The sequence below is a fragment of the Ranitomeya imitator genome, chromosome 7 (genome assembly GCF_032444005.1).
Source record: "Ranitomeya imitator isolate aRanImi1 chromosome 7, aRanImi1.pri, whole genome shotgun sequence".
Lineage (NCBI taxonomy): Eukaryota > Metazoa > Chordata > Amphibia > Anura > Dendrobatidae > Ranitomeya > Ranitomeya imitator.
Window position 1 is genome coordinate 197,167,278 of NC_091288.1, and position 22,654 is coordinate 197,189,931.

At 43.7% G+C, this 22,654-nt stretch overlaps 1 protein-coding gene across 1 annotated transcript in view; it reads right to left on the minus strand.

Moving 5' to 3' along the window:
- MAD1L1 (mitotic arrest deficient 1 like 1) overlaps nucleotides 1-22,654 on the minus strand; it is a 740,224-nt gene that overhangs the window by 653,412 nt on the left and 64,158 nt on the right. The window contains exon 10 of the mRNA XM_069734326.1: nucleotides 14,054-14,140. Within this exon, the coding sequence (XP_069590427.1) occupies nucleotides 14,054-14,140 (87 nt within the window). The remainder of the gene's footprint in view (nucleotides 1-14,053; nucleotides 14,141-22,654) is intronic.

Consider the following 22,654-nt stretch of genomic DNA (forward strand, 5'->3'; position numbering starts at 1 on the left):
TCTGGGTTATTATCCTAAAAGACACAATCTCTGAAAAACAGAGCGGTGCGGAGCAGAAGCAGCAGTCAGTCTACATGCCAGGCTCGGCTGATGAAATGGACACCCAGGAACGCAAAATAGGTTTAGAGGAAATTAACTCTGCATTTAGAAGGGAGATTAAAATAAGCCTGGGACTAATAACAGCAGTTAGAAAGGACTAGTCATTAGGCTTATTCTTTCATTACCTACATGTGGCTTTCAAGTGTGGCCAATTTCCTGAGCGCTGCCGTGCAGGTAGGTCCCTTCCCATAAAAGCCATCATGAAGCCACCTCCAATATCAGCGCTTTCTATAAAATTTCCCATAATTAGCTCTGCACCTCGCCTTTATCCAAATCACAATTTATTATTTTGAGCGAGTTGCAAAGATAAAGTGCACGCTGGTAAGAAAATTTCATCCTGCCCCATAAAGAAACCGCTTTCTTTCACATAACGTAATAGAAATAGAACATTTTTTATTGCCATTAGATTGGTCTACAGGAAAATGGTGGAAACCCTGTGGTCAGCTCTCCAGTGGAACATCAAGTGTTTCTTCACTACCTGTCAGAGGACGGAAATCAAAGGACAAGACGCAGACATTAAAAAAGAAGATACGCCAGGTAAGAGGATGCACCAGGTAAGAAGATACGCCAGGTAAGAGGATACACCAGGTAAGAGGATGCACCAGGTAAGAGGATGCACCAGGTAAGAGGATGCACCAGGTAAGAGGATGCACCAGGTAAGAGGATGCACCAGAGAAGGGCGAACGTTACTGGTCTGGATCTCATTCAACACGAAATTCCCTATATCGATCGTCAACAAAGTTCAAATATCTACAGAAAATAATAAGGTGCACAACCATTCTGTTCTCATCAGTCTTAAAGTCAGTCACGCACAGTTCTATTCCAGATTGGGCTGTTTATTCTGACGAACCAGAGCCTCAAATGGTTGGACATGATGGATAAGAATCCAAGACTGGTAGCAGAACATTTGCATCAAAATTTGTGAATCTTCCCATCAAAGCAACCCCTGTCCTTCTAGCTTATTAGGACACATGGGCAACATAAAAGAGCCCCATCGCTGTGATATCCACATGCTAGAGCACAAGTGGTTACTTGGCTGCCCTCTGTTCTGGTTCTTTCTCCAACCAGTCTTGCTATTTTCAGGAGCTCTTTTAATGAGACAACTATTAATATCTCACTTTATCCCTCACACTTTAATATATGCAAAAAAAACATCTTTGTTATCAGTATGTTCAAAAGATATGGCTCCAATGTTTGCTTTGCCATAGTCACCTGAAGCCATGGCTCCACTGTTCCACCACATGTAATGTCAGCAGTGGCCCCACTGTTCTAAAACAGACACCTGCTGCTGTGGCCTCATAGTTCCACCTTGACCATTTGCAGTCATGGCCCAATTGTTGCAGCAAGCAGATCTGCTGCCATGCTACTACTAATACACCACTGTAGAATTTACCCACTGTCCCCTCATGGGCACCTGCACCCATGGCCCAACAATTATAGCATGGGCACCTGCAGCAAAGACTCCACTGAACTATCATTGCACCAACTTCTGCAACACTGTGCTGTTCAATGATGGGCACTGCGGCCATGGCCCCAAAGTCCTAACATGGGCACCTGCTGCCAAGGCCCCGCTGTCCTAACATGGGCACCTGCTGCCAAGGTCCCGCTGTTCCAACATGGGCACCTGCTGCCAAGGCCCCGCTGTTCCAACATGGGCACCTGCTGCCAAGGCCCCGCTGTTCCAACATGGGCACCTGCTGCCATGGCCCCACTGTTCCAACATGGGCACCTGATGCCATGGCCCCACTGTTCCAACAGAGGCACCAGATGCCATGGGCCCCACTGTTCCAACATGGGCACCTGATGACATGGCCCCACTGTTCCAACAGAGGCAACAGATGCCATGGGCCCCACTGTTCCAACAGAGGCACCAGATGCCATGGGCCACACTGTTCCAACATGGGCACCTGATGACATGGCCCCACTGTTCCAACATGGGCATCTGCTGCCATGGCCCAACTGCTCTAACATGAGCACTGTTGAGACGGTCGCACTGTTCCAACGTGGGCACCTGCTGCCACGGCTCCACTGTTCCAACATGAGCATCTGCGCTATGGCTCCACTGTTCCATCATGAGCACCTGCTGCCATGACTCCAATGTTCCAACATGGGCACCTGCTGCCAAGGCTCCTCTGTTCCATCATCGGCACCTGCAGCCACGGCTCCAATGGTCCACCATGGGCACCTGCTGCCGTGGCGCCACTGTTCCAACATGGGCTCATGTTAGCACGGCCCCACTTTCCAACATTTGACCACTCACAATTCCAATAGCTTTAATCATGGTTCCTCAGGGTGTATTACAGCAATTCTTGCATTATTTTCCAAAAACCCAAAGTTTTTTTTTTCTCATTTCCCATTGTGCTTATAAAATCTGTAAAATTTTGCTCCCATCCAGAATATACTTGTCCTCCTTTCTGAAGGTTTTTTTTTTTCCCCATAGGCTCACTGGCACAAAGTCTTACAAGTAAGAAAAAAAACTAAGGTGAGCACGAAAACTGCCAGCACGGAAGAAAGATTAAAGGGAAAAATAAATCATATTTCAACATTTCAAAGCTTGTTTGTGTGTAAACAGCCTTTGAATCTTACAATCTTGGCAGCATAATTATGGCAAATTTTTAGTGAAAGGTTTTTTTTCTTAAATTAAATATAAATCCAGACTTGTTATACTTAAGCTGTAAACACTTTGTTGGCTCACAAGACTTGACTACCTATGGCGGTGTATCACACAGATATTCTTCTCTTCCTGAGTATATACTTAAAAATGAAAATGGCAATCCCAAAACTAAAATAGACATTGGGGTAATAATATTTATACATCTGGAATATTGAGAACAATTCAAGAGGAACAGGAGTGTCAGCATCTCATGAGATAAGAAGGTTATTACATGACTGATGGTGATCGTATTCTGCACAGTTCCAATTGTGGCTCATAACCCTGTAAGGATTTGGTTCTCCTACGTGACATGTTTGGAGCACGGTGATATTTTCTCCGCTCCATAAAATAATTGATGAACCTCCATAGTACCAATACCGCTCATTAGACAAAGTATAAAACACTGAACTCCGAGCTTTAGGTTTCCAATAGCAATCCACCAAATAGTTGTAACAAGGACAACCCTTCTCATTGTGAACCCACTGAACGTTTTTTTTTTTTTCCCCACTTACCGGTATGCTTTTGGTACATTTTTTTTCCATTTTTAATATATTTTTGAGTTCAATCAGACTGTGACCATTTCCCGTGCCTCATTGTCAGGGCACAGGTCACTACTCCTAATCACCTGGTTTATTAAGAGTACACTTAAAAGGGCAATTTACCAGTAGGGTCAACCTTCCTGAGCCGTCTATATGGGCATGTAGGTCAAAGAAAGTTGAATAAAATGATATATTGATCTCCGCGAACCGATGTTTTACTCCAGAGTAATGCACATTTATATTAAATATGCAAATTGACTTTTAACCCCCGGAGCTTTTTTCGGTTTTGCGTTTTCGTTTTTCGCTCCCCTCTTTCCCAGAGCCATAACTTTTTCATTTTTCTGTCAATATGGCCATGTGAGGGCTTGTTTTTTGCGGGACGAGTTGTATTTTTGAACGCGCTATTGGTTTTACCATGTTGTGCACTAGAAAACGGGAACAAATTTTCAATTGTGGTGAAATTGCAAACAAAGTTCAGTCCCACACTTGTTTTGTGGACAGAAGTTCCTTTTAGGATCACACCTTATCATTTGGGTTCTAGAAGGTGGAAACTTTGTGAATCGCTTCTTGTAAAAGTATGTTACTAACAAAATTTATACGAAGCGAAAAAACCCTTTACGAGCTGAAAAAGTTTATTGTGGGCTATGGGAGAGTGGCTTAAAAATTTTTTTTTTTAAAAAACGAACATGGTCAGCGTTTCTTCAAATGGTAGGAAAAATGAAAATGATTTTCCAGGACTTCAAAAACCACTGGCCTACCCTGGGGACAATCCGTGTTAAATCAGCGCATAAAATATTAGCAAACTGCATCATAAAGAGTTTCCCTTCCGACATCGGTTCTTCCTAATCCAGAACTGAACAGCAGGTCGCCATCAGGCTCATACATGGAACTTTCCATAAGAGGATAAGATTAAAAAAGTACAGGGAAATGTAATTAAACAATAGCAAAAGCTTCTTGATTTTCTCGAGTGTGCTGCAAGAAAGACTTGGCAAAGTGTCTTTTCACATTTCATAGAAATCAATCTGAGATCGGATTCATAGAGAGTTCCTCCGCGCTGTATGAAGCAGGGGAATTCATATTAATGAAGCTTGATCATGTTGCAGCCAGAATCGCTGGTTCCTGGGAGTGGAGCACATCGAGGCAGCATGCAAAACAAATTGACTGGGGCCAATTCCAATCTTGTCTATTTCAGAGATGTAATTAATCCTTCCCATCTACCGCCATGAGACGCTTAGCCGCTAATTCAGAAAACTTTGCTAAAGTAAAACTATGGAGGGAGGGGTCATATTCTGTTACGGTCAATGCTTTTGTAACTAAAGGGGCAGATAAACGTCTTGTAAATAAAGTTTAATCACATACCGGTAATTATAAAAGTTTTTCAAAAATGGTTGCTGTCATTTCAACCAACATTCTAACTTTGTTATAGATCTTATCAGAAACATCTGCTTCTTTCTCCACTTCTGACCCTTCCCGTGCCCCCTGAAATCATGCTTCACTCTATAGATAAAATATGGTCAAAACAAGAAGGATAGTCAGCTCTCCAAGAGATCAGATTGTAGCCACCTATGAAAGGTTATTCTCAAGCTGTCTCTTGAGCAGCTCACAAACCTGTGGTCTCCATACTTCCCGCTTTCTGGCAGGGCGGGCTCTGCTCCATGAGTGACAGTTCTGGTAAGTAGCAGAACTGTAGTATAAGGCTACGCTCACATTAGCGTTTTGCGTGGTTGCGTCGGGCGCAGCAGCGGCGACGCATGCGTCATGCGCCCCTATATTTAACATGGGGGGCGCATGGACATGCGTTGTGCTACGTTTTGCGACGCATGCGGGGTTTTTTGCCGCAAGCGTTGGGCGCAGAAAACGCACCAAGTTGCATTTTTTTTTTGCTTCCAAATTTCGGCAAAAAAGGACGCATGCGTTGCAAAACGCTGCGTTTTAGCGTGCGTTTTGTTGCGTTTTTGTTTGCGTTGCGTCTCCGACGCAACATCGCACAACGCAAATGTGAACGTAGCCTTAGTAGAACTACAGTATAAAGCTCAACACAAGTTCTGTTGTAACAAACTGGGCTATCAATAATTTGCTCTGACGCCTATACTGTTATCACTGTATTTACACAGATATAATAGGTAGTGATGAGCGAATATACTCGGTACTCGAGATTTCCCGAGCACATTCGGGTGTCCTCCAAGTAGCAGCTGAATTATTTACATCTGTTAGGCTACTTTCACATTTGCGTTCTGCCGGGCTGCGTCGGGCGCAGCCGCGGCGACGCATGCGCCCCTATATTTAACATGGGGGCGCATGGACATGCGTTTGCATGCGTATTGCGATGCATGCATCTTTTTTGCCGCGATGCATGCATTTTTTTTTGCGTCCAAAATCCGGGAAAAAAGGACGCATGCGTCGCAAAACTATGCGTTTTGCATGCGTTCTTGTTTGTGTTGTGCATTGCATCGCCGACGCAGCAGCGCACAACGCAAATGTGAACGTACCGTTAGCCTGCTTGATTACATGTGGGGATTCCCTAGCAACAGGCAACCCCCACATGTACTTAAGCTGGCTAACAGATGTAAAATATTCAGCTCGGAGGACACCCGAGCGTGCTCGAGAAATCTCGAGTAACGAGTACATTCGCTCATCACTAATAATAGGACATCTGAACAAGCACACACACTCAGGACAGTGAGCTGTGGTGCTGGGTTCCAGGTGAGTTTTTTTTTTTTTTTTTTTAATTATACAAGAGTGATAAGAGCCCTGAATGAGCACAGAGGAAAAGGGAGGGAGGTGAGCCGATAACTGTATAAAAAAAAAAATCAGCGGGCTGCAGAAAATGACTGGTATGTTAGGAGTTAACTCTTTTCCTGGACCTAGTGACAGGGCTCCAGTAAAACAGGCTGTACACTATGAAATATAAAAGCTCTCACGCAGGAGAATGACAGACTCAAATAAATTGCAAACTTGCTTATTGTCATGCTGTCTAACTAATTAACCTAATTTAATAACTTGAGAATAACCATTAAAAGTTTAAGGTGAGTGGGGAGAGCAGAGTGGCAGTCACAAACAGTTTATGCACTTGCATTCTAGTAAATGTTTTCTGAAACCCCAGAACTGGATTCAAACTTACAATGCTCAGTACTGCTGTATCAAACAAAAAAAAAAACTATAGGAGAAAAAAAAAAGTGCATATAGGGTCTTATCCAACAATTTCAGAATCTGTTATTCAGAAAACTGATCACCTGGTGCCCCTTTGATAGGGCATATAAACGTCAGCTGCCGCAGATCCACAAGTCAAGGATTGACCATATCAGGAACCACATAAAGGATTTTTGTGGATATTGTCCGCACTGCTGAACAAATGGAAATCCGGACGTATTGTTTAAAAGGAATGGCGGTTTTATTCAAACCACCATTCCTTTTCATTAATACGTCCGGATTTCCATTTGTTCAGCAGCGTGGACAATATCCACAAAAATCCTGTATACAGTACTGCTGTATAATATACTCCAAGCTGCTAATGCACATATGCAAATTAAAGGCAGGAAAGCAAGAATACCTTATATGTCTGTGTGCTGCCTGTGGGAGACATTAGCAGCTAGTCACCACCCACTAGCTCAGAGACAACTGAAAATTAGAGATTAGAGCCAGCAGAGGAGAAAACTGGAAAGAAATGCAGGCTACAAGTCATGTAATGAATATAAATGTTTTTAATATTGTCATGTATGTGTAGGTAATCGAGATTAGACTAATGGAATGGCTGACACTTCCCATCTATCCTATCAGCTGTGTAAAGAAAATATATGAGACAGAGTTATACTAACAGAAGCCTTTAAACTGCCGATGGTCGGAGGCATCAATAATTATACCTTCACTGATCCAATACTGATGTTTGTCCTAAGGATAGGCCATTAATTTTACAGAACCAGATAATCCCTAAAAAATAGGGAGGGAACCCCATTTCGGGAACCTCATTAAATAGCCGAAGTAAAGAGAAGATACAAGGAGTGTCTGTTAGTCTGGAGGAACTGGCTTGTGCCTTGCAAATGGATTCAATGGAAATTGTGTTATGAGTCAAGTCTAATGTGGTGGCGGAGAAGGAAAATTCAAGTTCTGTCTGGGTTTACCTAAAGATTACAGGTTATGCAAAAAGCTCCAAAAACAGGTCACAATGTGATCAAAAAAATAGTCAGAGGAACTAGAGATTGAGAAAATCAATTTGCAGGACTCGGTCCAGCAACCACATCAGCAATTTGTGGATACTGGATGGCAGCCCTGCAATCCACCCCTAACCTGACAGTATCTCCAGTTCTTCTTTTGATTTCCCGAACAGACAAGTTACATCGTGCCAGGCTGACAAATCAAAAGATCAAGCAGGTCTCCTAGCAGAAGAGGTTCACAGGGTTCCCATCTAATGGCCACAGATTACCTACATCTCTAAGGGGAAACGTTCTAAAATACAGTCATTAAAAGGAGTTATCCCAATGAAAAATATTGTTCAAAACTCGATAGAGCATGTCAAAAGAAGTGTATATGGAATACGCATCCATTAAAAATAGTATACAATTTTATGGGTCGATTACATTGTCATTTGTAATAGTGCCCGCTCAATTTTCTCTAGTGGCTGAAGTGAAGCTTCCATACTACGGCAGCATAGGGATCTGTCAGTGAAGAGGATAATAGAATTAGGAGAAAGAGAGGATATAGAAGGATGGATGGATGGATGGATGGATGGATGGATAGGACGAGAAGAGCAGGAGGTAAGGTCTTGGATGAAAGTTATATGTCACAAAGGTTACTGGCCTTGTTGATTCAGGCTCCAGAAAAGAATGCTCCGGTAACAATAAGTTAATGAGAAAAATTTTATTGGACTGGATTTTTGGTCCAGGATTTAGGAGCGACCAAAAGAGTTTAAGTGGGAAAGTTCACTCCCGTGCATTCCAGTCAATGGCTTGCAGGTCTGATAAAAGTCAGCCGGGTTGTCTCAGATGTAGTCTGCAGTACTGGAAAGGAAAATATCCTTAGTAGTGGACAGACTGTGCCCAAGGATAAATGTTAACCCCCAACTGCTTTTTGGATGAGACCGCGCTACATTATTGTGCCTACCCTGGGAAACAACTGTTTTTGCTATTGAATATTTTGACTGAAGAAAAGCGGCTTACTTTATGCTGAAAGTTTATGTCAGAAAATAAAAAACTTTATCCTGTTCGACACGTAAATTCGTGCCTGTGTGGACCTCAGCGGCAAACAAAAAGTGTGAACCCCTAAAATAGATAGATAGACAGGACCTTCAGTATTCATGGGATTGGTAGGAACATGTGTAAGGGATTATTTTTTCTGTGGGGAAGGGGGCTGCAATGCAATCTTTGGGGATTTTGCTGCTTATTGGGCACATGGGAGAAGATGCTGCCCACCCACAGAAAGGAAAGGCCCTCATAACCAGACTAATGTTGGCTGATCCCTCTAACAGATGGGTAAGAGGTCATCTGAACTAGAGATATGTTGATCGAATAGTTCTCCCGAAGATAAATAGCAGGCCGACGTGGCAGACAGAGGTCTTTGCATAGAGAACGCAGGAGCGCTTGGCCAAACAAGTGCTCCTATGTATGGGAGAGTCGGCTGAGAAGGTGGCCATCATTCGGCCAACAGCCATCTAATGCGTATGACCGGCTTAACACTGTTAATACGTTTGGAAAAAATTGACATATGTCCATCAAGTTCAAACAAGGGATGGGAAAAGGACAAAGAAGGGGAGAAGGGCACATGCACAAACGATACATGAACCATTTGGCCTCAAAAAATGAAGAGACCAAGCAGCAAAACAGCGAGCAAGGAGGCCAAAAGTGGTAAAAGTTACACTGAACAGAGACGGTGTTTTTTTGTTTTGTTTTTTTTCTTCCATTGATATGGTTAAAATAATATTGTGTATTACTCCAGAATTGTATTTAACTTTTTTCAATTGGAGGGTTAACACCTTCAATTTTCCAAAGTGGACAACACCTTGAAACAGGGGCGGGGAACCTTAGGCCTCAGGGCCATTTACAGCCCTCGATCTTTCATCAGGCCCCCGAGCAGATTCTCAGGGACCGCAGTGCTTGGGCAGGGAGGTGTATTTTGATTACAAGCAGCTCATTAATTTCTTCTTGCTCTGTTAGCGCACAAACACAGTGTTCACTACTGAACACTGAAGGGCATGCAATCAAAGATTACATCCTGAAAGCAGTGCCAGAGCCGGGATGTACTTTGTGGGTGGAGTTTGTACGGCCCCCAAAGGACGGTGTAAATATCCAAATGGCCCTTGGCAGAAAAAAAAGATTCCCCACCCCTACCTTAAAAGATCAAGGTAACTTTTCTATATAGCGGTGCATACAGCAAAAGTAAGAAAAACAACAACATACATTTCTCATCAGCACGACCCTTAAATGACCTATCTGAAAGGCTCCAGCAATGACATCGCTATGGATGAAGGGGAAAGCTTCACTTGACATTTACAAATCAAACAAATGCTCATCAAATAGATTTTTCCCCTCATTCTTAACCACTGAAGATGACTCAAGTATGTAAAAGATCAGTCATTTTAGCACTAGAGTGCACTTTACTGTAGCTATTGGCGATGCCAAAAACTATTTTTGCAATTCTCAGGGGCTCAGAAGTCACTGAAATGTCAAGAGAAGCAGCAAGTGTTTAACCAACTGCGCCACTCAGCCCCGAGGTGTAAGACACGAGTCTTCACACGCTGAGAATGGAGGACAAAGCTCTACAGAAAGCATTACAGAATGCCACATTATCACATAAATGATTAGGAAGGAACCTTTGAGTGGTAAATAAGGAGTGGGATTTATATAGTTTCAGGAACAATTTATAAAAAAAAAAAAGGGTGAAAAAAAATGGTGTAATAACCCTAAGTGACCAGATTTCACTCGCTTTGCATTAGTTTTCCCATTTTAATGGTCACTGTAATAACAGCTTGATCTCATGTGATACATATTGTGATAGAGAATAATAATAATAATGATCTTTTAATGTTATATAGTGCTAAGCTATTCCACAGCGTTTACAGTTTGCACATATCATCGCTGTCCCCAATGGGGCTCACAATCTAAAATTCTAAAAATTGGTATGTCTTTAGAATGTGGGAGGAAACCGGAGAACCTGGAGGAAACCCATGCAAACACGGGGAGAACATACAAACTTCTTGCAGATGTTGTCCTTGGTGGGATTTTAACCCAGGACTCCAGCGCTGCAAGGCTGCTGTGCTAACCACTGAGCTGCCCGAGAATCTGCAAAACACTAGATAAGAATGTTGTCTTACACTCTCGAAAAAAAAAAAACACTTCAGAGTGAGGGCTACTAGGCGTCTTCCATGTGTTCACTGACTAATCAAGTGTCACCTCTCTATAACACCAGAGACCACAAGTCAGACTACAGGAAGGGCAGGGGTGGGGCCCAATTTCTCGGTAGGGAAAGTAGGTATCAGGTCCCAGTCTCACAGTAGGGAGAGCGGGGTTCAGGCCTCAGTCTCTCGGTAGCAGGACAGGGAGCTGGGCCTCAGTCTTTCGGTAAACAGTGTAGAGGACCGTAAATCAGTCTCTCTGTGAACAGCGAGGGGGAGGTCGGGCCTCAGTCCCTTGGTAAACAGCAGGGGGGCCAGGGCTCAGTCTTTCGGTAGGTATAGGGGGGCATGGCCTCGGTCTCTAGACAGGAAGCAGGAGGGCCAGACCTCAGTCTCATTACCAGACGCAAGGAGGGGGGCCACAGTCTCTAGAAAGGAACGGAGGCAGCGGGCCTTTAAGTCTCTCGCCAGAAAGCCAGGCCTCAGTTTCCCAACAGGACGCAGGAAGTCCGATTCTCAGTCTCTCAACCTGAACCTGAAGCGCGGTGTGGCCTTTAAACTCTCAGCTCCTGCACTCCTGTCTGTCAAACTACACAAAAGGATAACAGAGAGCACAGGCTTTAAGGTCAGGGCATACAGTCTACTAGAAAATGGAGAATAATAATTATAATAATAATTTTTATTCATATAGCGCCAACAAATTCCGCAGCACTTTACAATTAAGCGGGGACATGTACAGACAATAAATTCAGTACAAGTTAAGACAATTAAAACAGTGACATTAGGGGTGAGGTCCCTGCTCGCAAGATTACAATCTACAAGGAAATGGGGGGACACAATAGGTGAAAAGTGCTTGTTATTTCAGGTCTGGCAATTAGAATAAATAGGGATTTTCATATAAAGCTGCATGATCCGGTCATCAGCCCATGTGTTTAAGTGCAAGTATCAAGTGCAGTTATCATGTGCATGGAGGGTGTGGAGACAGATGAATAGTAGGGTGCAGATTCACATGCAGATAATATTTGGAAGGAGGGAACAGGACAAAGTTAGTTTACTGAGTAGTTGATGTGGTAGGCTTGTTTGAAGAGTTGGGTTTTTAAAGCGCGCTTGAATAGGTCGGGGCTAGGCATCAGTCTGATCGTCTGGGGAAGTGCATTCCAGAGAGCTGGCGCAGCACGAGAGAAGTCTTGGAGACGGAGGTGCGAGGTTCGGATTACGGGGGATGTTAGTCTTAGGTCATTTGTAGAACGGAGGGCACGTGTAGGGCGATAGACGGAGATGAGAGAGGAGATATAAGGCGGTGCAGAACTGTGGAGAGCTTTGTGGGTGAGAGAGATGAGTTTATACTGGACCCTGTAGCGAATGGGTAGCCAGTGTAATGACTGGCACAAGATGGAGGCATCGGTGAAGCGGCTGGACAGAAATATGACCCTGGCTGCCGCATTCAAGATGGATTGGAGAGGAGAAAGTTTGGAAAGAGGGAGACCGATCAGAAGAGAGTTGCAGTAGTCCAGACGAGAATGAATAAGAGCGACAGTAAGAGTCTTAGCAGTTTCAAAGGTGAGAAAAGGTCGGATTCTGGAGATGTTTTTAAGATGCAGGTGACAGGAGCGAATGAGTGATCGGATATAGGGAGTAAAGGAAAGTTCGGTGTCGAATATGACCCCAAGACAGCGGGCATGCTGTTTGGGAGTTATGGTTGAACCCTCCAGGGTAATTTTGATGTTGGGTAGAGTGAGGTTAGTAGAAGGGAGAAACACAAGTAGTTCAGTTTTGGAGAGATTTAGTTTCAGATAGAGGGAGGACATGATGTTAGAAACAGCAGACAGACAATCTTTGGTATTTTGAATTAGGGTAGGGGTGATGTCGGGGGAAGAAGTGTATAATTGGGTGTCGTCAGCATAGAGATGGTACTGGAACCCAAATCTGCTGATTGTTTGTCCAATAGGGGCAGTGTATAGAGAGAAGAGGAGGGGGCCCAGGACTGAGCCCTGCGGATTCCCGATAGTAAGGGGACGAGGAGAGGAAGAGGAGCTGGCAAAAGATACAGTGAAGGAGCGGTCAGAGAGGTAGGAGGAGAACCAGGAGAGGGCTGTGTCCTTGAGGCCTATGGAGCGGAGCATGGTGAGAAGGAGCTGGTGATCCACAGTATCCAATGCGGCAGATAGATCCAGGAGAATCAGCAGAGAGCAATTACCTTTGGATTTAGCTGTTATTAGATCATTAGAGACTTTAGTGAGGGCAGTTTCAGTGGAGTGTAAAGAGCGGAAACCAGATTGTAAGGGGTCAAGAAGAGAGTTATCCGAGAGATAGCGGATTAGACGGGAGTGGACCAAGCGTTCCAGGACTTTAGAGATGAAGGAAAGGTTAGAGACAGGTCTGTAGTTAGCCGTGCAGTTCTGGTCCAGGGATGGCTTTTTAAGTAAAGGGGTTATGATGGTATGTTTAAATGAGGAGGGAAAGATACCTGAAGAAAGAGAGAGGTTAAACATTTTAGTCAGGTGAGTGGTGACCACTGGTGAGAGACACTGCAGGAGAGGTGAAGGAATGGGGTCAATATTGCAGGTTTTAGGCCGAGCAGAAGCGAGGAGCTTGGAAACTTCTTCTTCTGAAACAGGCTCAAAGATGTCTAGTGAGCTTGAGGTGCGGCAGGGAAGGGGATCCAGGCACTGAGGAGATTGGGCTGAGATATCCTGATGGATGTGGTTGATTTTTTTCTAGGAAATAAGTGGCCAGATCCTCACCACTGAGATTGGAGATGGGGGCCTGTACTTTAGGTTTCAGGAGGGAGTTTAAGGTTTCAAAAAGTCATTTTGGGTTGTTGGATAGTGAGGTAATGAGGGTGGTGAAGTAGGATTTTTTGGCCAGAGAAAGGGCAGAGTATAAGAATTAACTTGTGGGGGATGATGGCAGGAACACCACACTTTCTACAGCTTTAGACCAAAACAACAGGTATGCTTCAACGTTTCTCTGTCATCATGTATCTACTCGGTCTGTTAAATATCAAGCACCATGAAATCCTTAACATGAGGCTTGTACAAAAACTTGTAGAACCTGCAAAGGGCAGTCCAAAAAAAAGGGCAGATACTCTAAGACCAGAAGATGAGGCAGCATATCATCCAAGAGTGCTGCACTGGCGCGCAAATATGACCCCAACCTTTTACTCATCTAAAAACAGAGATATTTTACTTGGTTTCCTATTAAACTGGCCGTTGAATGAGCACATAAGCGTGCGAATGAGTGTGCATGTAAGCGAGTCTGAGATCTGCAAAATCTGATTTATATCGCCAATGGGGAATATAAATAGATACAGATGGTCAAAAATAAAACCCATCCATAAAGGAGGGGGGTACTAAATTATGGCAACAGTTTTGGAATATTTGACAATAATCACATTACGAGAGTTAAAATATAAAACTGAAATATGCAGTCCCCTACCTGTTACTGATGCAAAGGTTCTCCTCTTTCAGCTTAATCTCCCGCTGCTGTATGGAAAGTATCTGTCTAGAGAGATCATCTGGAGTTCTGGGGGAAAAAAATGAAAATTACATTATGGAAAACTCTATAAATGTCCATTTTCATCAGTTAAAGAATACATATTTAATTAATTAAAAGATGAGAATAAGAGGAAAGTAACCACTCAGCTACAGTAAGCAGTCTAGATATTGGAAATTTATTAGGATTAATGACAGATGGTCACAAATACACGAGATCTTTGCTAAGAGACAATATGAATATAGATTCTTCCATCAACTGAATGTTGTCTGAGATATGCTACGCCTGATGGTCACTGGTTCATATAGAAGAGGTTTGGTTATAAGTAATAGACCAAAAAAAGAAAAAAATATCCTGTAAATGGGGTAGAAATAAAAAAAAAAATGTTGATATGACGATGGCACATTCCTAGTGGATTATCCAAGTTTTCTATGGTTAGCGCCAACCAGGCAGTCTCCAGAGAAAGCCAAGCATGGCCAACAGAGACACGTAGAGGCTCGGCACCTAACTAGCATTACTACCACCTTCTTCTAGTGATCAGAGAGGGGTCGCATTGGTATATTTCCCACTTTAGCGACATCCCATGAATGAAAATCCCAGAATGAACACCTTGGAATTGAAAATTATTCACGGAACACAAGAATAAGATGAAGGGTAATTAGAATAGGAGGCTCGTTAAGGCGCCAATGGGGAGGACGAGACAAAAACATATGTTCTGTCCTAAATTTTTCAACAGATCATTGTTTCCCTGCCACAAAGGCAACAGGGGGAAATTCATTTTGCAATTAATTTGTTAAAACATGAGCCAAGTAGCGAAGGTTCCCATAAATTATTTACATGGTGTTTAATTTTTTGGCTTTAGAACAGATTTTTTTTTTTAAATAAATTTGCCCGATGTCAATTTAAAAAACCAAGAGAACGAATCTCATCAGATCTCCAGACCAAAGAAATGACCCCCACACCACCACTACCCCTGTAACCTCATTCTTCTTATTTTGAATAGACAATCTCTGGATCTGACGCAGAGTACGTACACTCAACTTCTGTGGTCAACCATGGCGAGGCCTGTTCTGAGTGGAACCTGTCTTGTTAAACCCCTGTATGGTCTTGGCCACCGTGCTGCAGCTCAGTGTCAAGGTGTTGGCAATCTTATTATAGCCTAAAGCATTTTATGTAGAGCAACAATTATTTTTTTCAGATCCTCAGAGTTGATTGCCATGAGGTGTCATGTTGAACTTCCAGTGACCAGTAAGAGCGATATCACCAAATTTACGAAACCTCCTCCCCACGCACACCTGAGACCTTGCAACGCTTATGAGCAACATGACACCGGGGAGGGGAAATGGCTAATTGGGCCCAATTTGGCCATTTGCACTTTGGGGTGTACTCACTTTTGTTGCCAGCGGTTTAGACATTAATGGTTTTGTGTTGAGTTATTTAGAGGACACACCACATTTACACTGTTATACAAACTGTACAATGACTGTTGTACATTGTATCACAGTGTCAGATCCTCAGCATTGTCCCATGAAAAGATATAATAAAATATTTACAAAAATGTGAGGAGTGTACTCACTTTTGTGTATGTCCCTCCACCTCAACTGATTGTCATTTCCCTCAAAATTAGATTTTAGAAGTGGGAGTCTCATGGTGACCATTAGGTCCTCGGCCATATACCTTCTACGTATATTGCTTTTGCGACTGGAGCAGAAAGGTTTCTCGAGGATTTTATCACTGATACAAATAGTGAGAATATGAGATCTACTTGTTGAGATATATTTTACAAAACCAAAATGTTAACTTCACTAAAGTATTAGAAACAAAAACCAGTGCAGAAAATCTGAATTACTTCGCTCCCATACAGGAAAGCCTGTAATGAGAGGTCTTCTGTATAGACACAAAATAAAGAGAATGCTCCATCTGCGAGCGACGAATAAATAAAAGACAGTGTAAAAACCTTCTTTAGGGAATTGCCGTGATGTGGAAATAAAAGAAGGTATTATTCATTTCTTTCCACTTTGTGCAATGTGTTTTTTGACCATCTGAGAATTATAGTAGATAAAACTTAAAGGGGGTAAGCATTTATGTCGTATCTACAGGATGTCTGATAGATGCGGGTCCCGCCTCTGAGAAACCCACCTCTCGATAATCTCACACCATTGTGAAAAAACAAAAAGGGATATACCAATACTGTCAATTATGGTTGACCAATTAAGTCAATAATAGATGCTGTAAATAGTAAACTGGACATTTTTCTTTTAGTAAAATCGCCGATGTTCCAAAGTGTCTCTCACTAGTCTGTGACCCAATTTAAAGACCAATGATCGACTACGGCGCTGGCATCCAACATCCCAAAATGAAGCAAGATGGCAGAGATGACCGTTGGAGGTTACTCAGACAACACAGGAGCGCTTGGCTGAACAAGTGCTCCTGTGTATGGGAGAGAGGGCTGCCGATGAAAAGACGACCAGCCGAACAAGTGATCCTGTGTATGGGAGAGAGGGCTACCAACAAAAAGACCGGCCGAACAAGTTCTCATGTGTACGGGAGAGAGGTCTGCCGACGAAAACACAGGACGAACAAGTGCTCCTCTGTATGGGAGAGAGGGCTGCCAATGAAAAGACGACCAGCCGAACAAGTGCTCCTGTGTATGGGAGAGAGGGCTGCCGACAAAAAGACTGTCCGATCAAGTGCTCCTGTGTATGGGAGAGAGGTCTGCCGACGAAAACACAGGACGAACAAGTTCTCCTGTGTATGGGAGAGAGGGCTGCCGACGGAACAACCGGCAGAACAAGTGCTCCTGTGTATGGGAGAGAGGGCTGCCGACGAAAACACAGGACGAACAAGTTCTCCTGTGTATGGGAGAGAGGGCTGCCGACAGAACAACCAGCCAAACTAGTGCTCTTGTGTATGGGAGAGAGGGCTGCCAACGGAACAACCAGCCAAACAAGTGCTCCTCTGTATGGGAGAGAGGGCTGTTCACAAAACGACCAGCCGAACAAGTGCTACTGTGTATGGGAGAGAGGGCTGCCGACGGAACAACCGGCAGAACAAGTGCTCCTGTGTATGGGAGAGAGGGCTGCCGACGGAACAACCGGCAGAACAAGTGCTCCTGTGTATGGGAGAGAGGGCTGCCGACGGAACAACCAGCCAAACAAGTGCTCTTGTGTATGGGAGAGAGGGCTGCCAACGGAACAACCAGCCAAACAAGTGCTCCTCTGTATGGGAGAGAGGGCTCTTCACAAAACGACCAGCCGAACAAGTGCTACTGTGTATGGGAGAGAGGGCTGCCGACGGAACAACCGGCAGAACAAGTGCTCCTGTGTATGGGAGAGAGGGCTGCCGATGGAACAACCGGCAGAACAAGTGCTCCTGTGTATGGGAGAGAAGGCTGCCGACGGAACAACCGGCAGAACAAGTGCTCCTGTGTATGGGAGAGAAGGCTGCCGACGGAACAATCGGCAGAACAAGTGCTCGTGTATGGGAGAGAGGGCTGCCAAAGAAAAAAAACAGCCAAACAAGTGCTCTTGTGTATGGGAGAGAAGGCTGCCAATGAAAAGACCGGCCGAACAAGTTCTCCTGTGTATGGGAGAGAGGGCTGCCGATGAAAACACCTGCCAAACAAGTGCTCCTGTGTATGGGAGAGAGGGCTGCTCACCAAACGACCGGCTGAATAAGTGCTCCTGTGTATGGGAGGGAGGGCTGCCAATGGAACGACCGGCCGGACAAGTGCTCCTGTGCATGGGAGAGGGCTGCTGATGAAAAGACAGGCCAAATAAGTGCTCCTGTGTATGGGAGAGAGGGTTGCTGATGAAAAGACCGGCCAAACAAGTGCTCCTGTGTATGGGAGAGAGGGCTGCCAATGGAACGACCGGTCGAAGCATGTTTCGGCTGACAGCCTTCTCATGTGTATGGCATGCTTAAACAGAAATCTTGTGAGAAAGGCCCAATATCTAGATATCATGAGCAAGGGAGATACACAGACATCATATCTTACTTTCTTAAGCCTTGCAATTAAAGGGGTTGTCCAGCCGTGGGCTACAAGTCTACAGTCAATCCATGTGTCTGCAAATTTGTGAATCCTCTCCAGATTCTCCGATAAGTGAACGCAAGTATGCGTCTAGCATACACGTGGTTACGTGCTGACTAGATGGGCGCAACCTCAATACAAGTGAATTCAGCAAAGACGGACAATTATAGTCTGAATGTGGCTGGAAGTATGCCAATTGCTTACTTGCAGTCACATGACCATCCGTTCCAAGCACCAGAGAACCCCGACAGTGCGCACTGTGCACGATGTGAGGATTCACAAGTCTGCAGTCACATAGACTGACTACAGACTTGTAGCCTCAGGCCGGAGAACCCATTTAACCCCATTCTGATAGATCAGAATAGTTGATAATCCAACATCAAGTATCATTACTTCCAGATGAAAGTTATTTGACTGTACATACATATATGCACAGTAATAATATACACGCACACTTTCTCACTGCCTTGAAACCTCATACATTAAAAATGACATCAAAGAAATCATATCTCCAATTAGAAAAATGTGACGACCCAAGGGAACCAACGTTTCCAGTCTTTGAAATTTTATACTTCATAAACTTGGAATAGAGACATAAAAACGAGCTTCCTACAGCTGGACTAATTTGCTATATATATATATATTTTTTTATATTTCCCTATTTTGTTTGTATATTTTATTTGGTTATTATTAGTCTACTTATCTCGAATTTTAGTCCAGTGCCAACAAAGCGATTTCAGAAGATTAATCAAGAGACTAACCCTTTGGTTTATGGAGTTAACTCACCTGTGGTTACCTGTAATAGATTTCGTGTGAAATCCATATTAATAAGCAATCTGATACATTCATTATTCCATGCTCATCTTCAACTAATTACAATGGTGCTATTTTTTCTTTCCTAATGATTCTTAAGTCTCATTTTACACCATTATAAAGTTAAATTGGTTATCTAGGAAATTTTAAAAAATTGAGGGCACAATAAAATAGCAATATAGCGAATACCTACCCGATAAACCCCTCTAGGCGGAAGTGAGGGGCATCAGAGTAACCATTTAAATCAATATCTATGCAGGGGATCTGGGCTTTGTTTCAGAATAATTTGGCCAATGAATGATGGAGTGTCTAAAAATGTATACAACTTATTTCATACACCATGCTCCTTTAAAAAAAAAAAAATTGGTGCCATTCAGCTGGTCTCATCCTGTCCTATCTTGGCTAACGTTGGAAGAGTACTAGAGCATATATATGAATTAGAGGATGTAATGCCATCTAGGTCATGGGCGCCATATTGTTAACTCTGCTTCTCAAGCCTCGTCTTGTGATGGGCCACATGATGGATTCCCTAAAACTTTACGTCTTCAAAAGACATGTCCAAGTTGTGGAAATAGTTGGGCTGCCTACAGGAATCAGTCCACGGTGAGATATTGCTTCAGAACTAGTGATGAGCGAAAGTGTTCGGATAATGTGCTAACCGAGTGTCTTCGACATCCTCGAAAAATATGTTCGAATCTCGACATCCTCGAAAAATATGTTCGAATCCAAGCGGCTGCATGTCTCGCAACAGTTCGACGGACGCGACACATGCATCGATTTCCTGTTTGTTAGGCAATCCTTGCATGTGGTCCAGCTGTTGAACAGCCGCGAGACATGCAGCCGCGGGGACTCGAACATATGTTTACAGCACGCCGAAAACAGGCGATTAGCACCCGAGCATGCTCTGATAACACCTTATCCGAGCACGTTCGCTCATCACTATTCAGAACCTATGATATCCTATTAATCTACTCTTCGCCTAATACTTGTACAGGCAGCAAACACAAAATAAAAGTCATGAACATAAAGCAGTTAGTCTTCTAAATGTCCCCTTGATTGACAAATGTCTCCCTCCTGCTACAAGAAAATCATTTCTGTGGCTCTGTTTTCTGAAAATATACCAAATGGACCAGATGGTTTATTGAGCGCGTCCCGTGTGTGTTTCCGGGCAGCACTTCTGGATGCAGCTGACTTACTATACCTCCATTTCCAATGCCCAGTGCAGTCATTTATTAAATGGTACATGCTACGCCTTTAAAAAAAAAAAAAAAAAAAAAAAAATTGGACGCAGATCCCTCATCAAGGAAACCATTATTAGACCACCAGGAACTTTTAGCAAGATTAAAAGAAGAATTTCTCTCCAATACGTTGGCTTGTGGTCGGTGCACAGATTCCAGGGTGTATACGTGAGTAAAATAAGAAAACTAGCAAACTGGACCATGTACGTAGTTGTCATCTAAGTATATATGGGCTACAAAGGACCTGGAGGATATTTTTTTAATAAAGTATCTTTATTGAAGTTTTCCAACAATTTTAACACGAACATACAACCTGCTTCGGGTAAAGACAGAAAATTAAGAACAACTGGAAAGGGGGGCTAGGGGACATGGAAAGGAAAATACCAAATTAAATTAAAAACAAAAATTCCCATTCTACAAACAAATAAAAAAAAAAAAAAAAGGACAAAACAGTCATCACCACTGTAATGCCTAGAAAGGAAACATCTCCTTTTGGAGCTTCTAGCCGTGCAATCATTATTATTGCTCATGGGATAAACATGGATCATAAATCTCGTAACCCTCTTTATTAAATCAAGCCCAATCTATATCTCACTAATTCCCTCGACGGGAGCCCTGGTTCATCCATCCAGGCAACCCTATGCTGTTCACATTTATTAATATTGCCCCTTTTTTTGTACAGCCCTTTTTCAAAACGTATAAACCAGTTGAGGCACCCTTTCCAATATCTCTATCCATTGACCTTCTTCTATTGGGACGATCTCTGGCTCCCAGTATCCAAAAAGATTTTGTCTGGCCGCACCCTACAACAGTACCGTCTCTATGGTATATTTCATTTATATTTGGATCTCTGGCTCCCATCTCTTTACTATGAATTGGGTGTTTGCTTTTCACTAATGTTAATAAAGATCTACACTGCTCAAAACATAGGGATTTTTGTGTACTCACCGTAAAATCCTTTTCTCCGAGCCATTCATTGGGGGACACAGACCGTGGGTGTATGCTGCTGCCAATAGGAGGCTGACAATAAGTGATACAAAAAAAGTTAGCTCCTCCCCTGCAGTATAAACCCTCCTGCTGGCTCTCAGCTAACCAGTTCGGTGCAAAATCAGTAGGAGATCAATAACAATATATGAGCGTATAGCATGTCATATTATATATGAGAGTATAGCATGTCAGATTATAAAAAAACAATCATAAGCTAATAACAGGGTGGGAGCTGTGTCCCCCAATGAATGGCTCGGAGAAAAGGATTTTACGGTGAGTACACAAAAATCCCTATTTCTCCTTCGCCTCATTGGGGGACACAGACCGTGGGACGTCACAAAGCAGTCCCTGGGTGGGGACAACAACAGATCAGGCCCTGTGTAACCGCTACTTACAAGTGCGCCACCGCGGCCTCCAGAGTCCGCCTGCCCAGACTCACATCTGTGGAAGTGTGGGAATTATAGTGCTTCAAGAATGCATGCGGACTGGACGAATCCGCAAGCTTGTAGGCGTGCCTTGCTGACGCCTGGTGCCTAGAACCCTTGATAGATAGGGAGATAGGCTGACATCTAGCACGGAAGGACTCCTGGATGGTGAAAAGAATTCACCATGTTATCATGGTCGATGAAACGGCTAAACCCTTCCTGAAAATGTCAGGAAGCCTTCCTCTACCGTCAGGAAGCCCAAATAAAACGTCTAACCTTCAGAAGGACGCCGTCCTCAAGACGTACCTACTCAGAGCACTCACTTCGTCCAGAATATGGGGGATCTTATTCCATTTTGTGGACTGGAGCCAAAAGAGATGAGGGAAGAACTATGCCCTCATAACAGTGGTAATACAGTACCCACCTTGGTAACAAGGGATGGAGATGGCCTGAGGACAACCTTGCCTCGAAGGTAATAAGGGAAAAAAGTCTGAAAGAGCAGAGAAGCTAGCTCCGAAGACTCGTCAGAGTGAGAATATCGCAGAGGAGAACGGGACGACTTTCCCTGATAGTAAAGTCTGCCCGGATGAAAAAGGAGCCTACTGTACGGCTCCTAGGAATAATAAGGTCCCAATGATCTAACGGTATGCGATAGGGAAGAACTTCGTGTGAAAACTCCCTGTGAAAAAGTCCCTACTTGCGGTTGTGCTGCGATAAGGCGAGAAGATACTAGCTCCGCAAACAAAAAAACGGACGTGGTCAGTGCGGATCTCTGAGGATCACTCAGCAGTGGAAGCAGTGGAAGGGGAGTTATGGAAACTGGTACCACGGCAGAACCAGAGCATGGAGAGCGATGGCTCTTGGATCTCGAGGCCGAACCACGAACTCAAGTACATTGGCATTCAGTCTGGATGTCATCCCACCTACAACTGGAGAGCTCCAGTAAGGACAGATCTGATGGAAGACTTCGGGGTGAAGTTCCCACTGACTTGAGGTGGAACTCTGACGGCTGAATTTGTTTGCCGTTCGGAGTTCTACTTCTGGGATATAT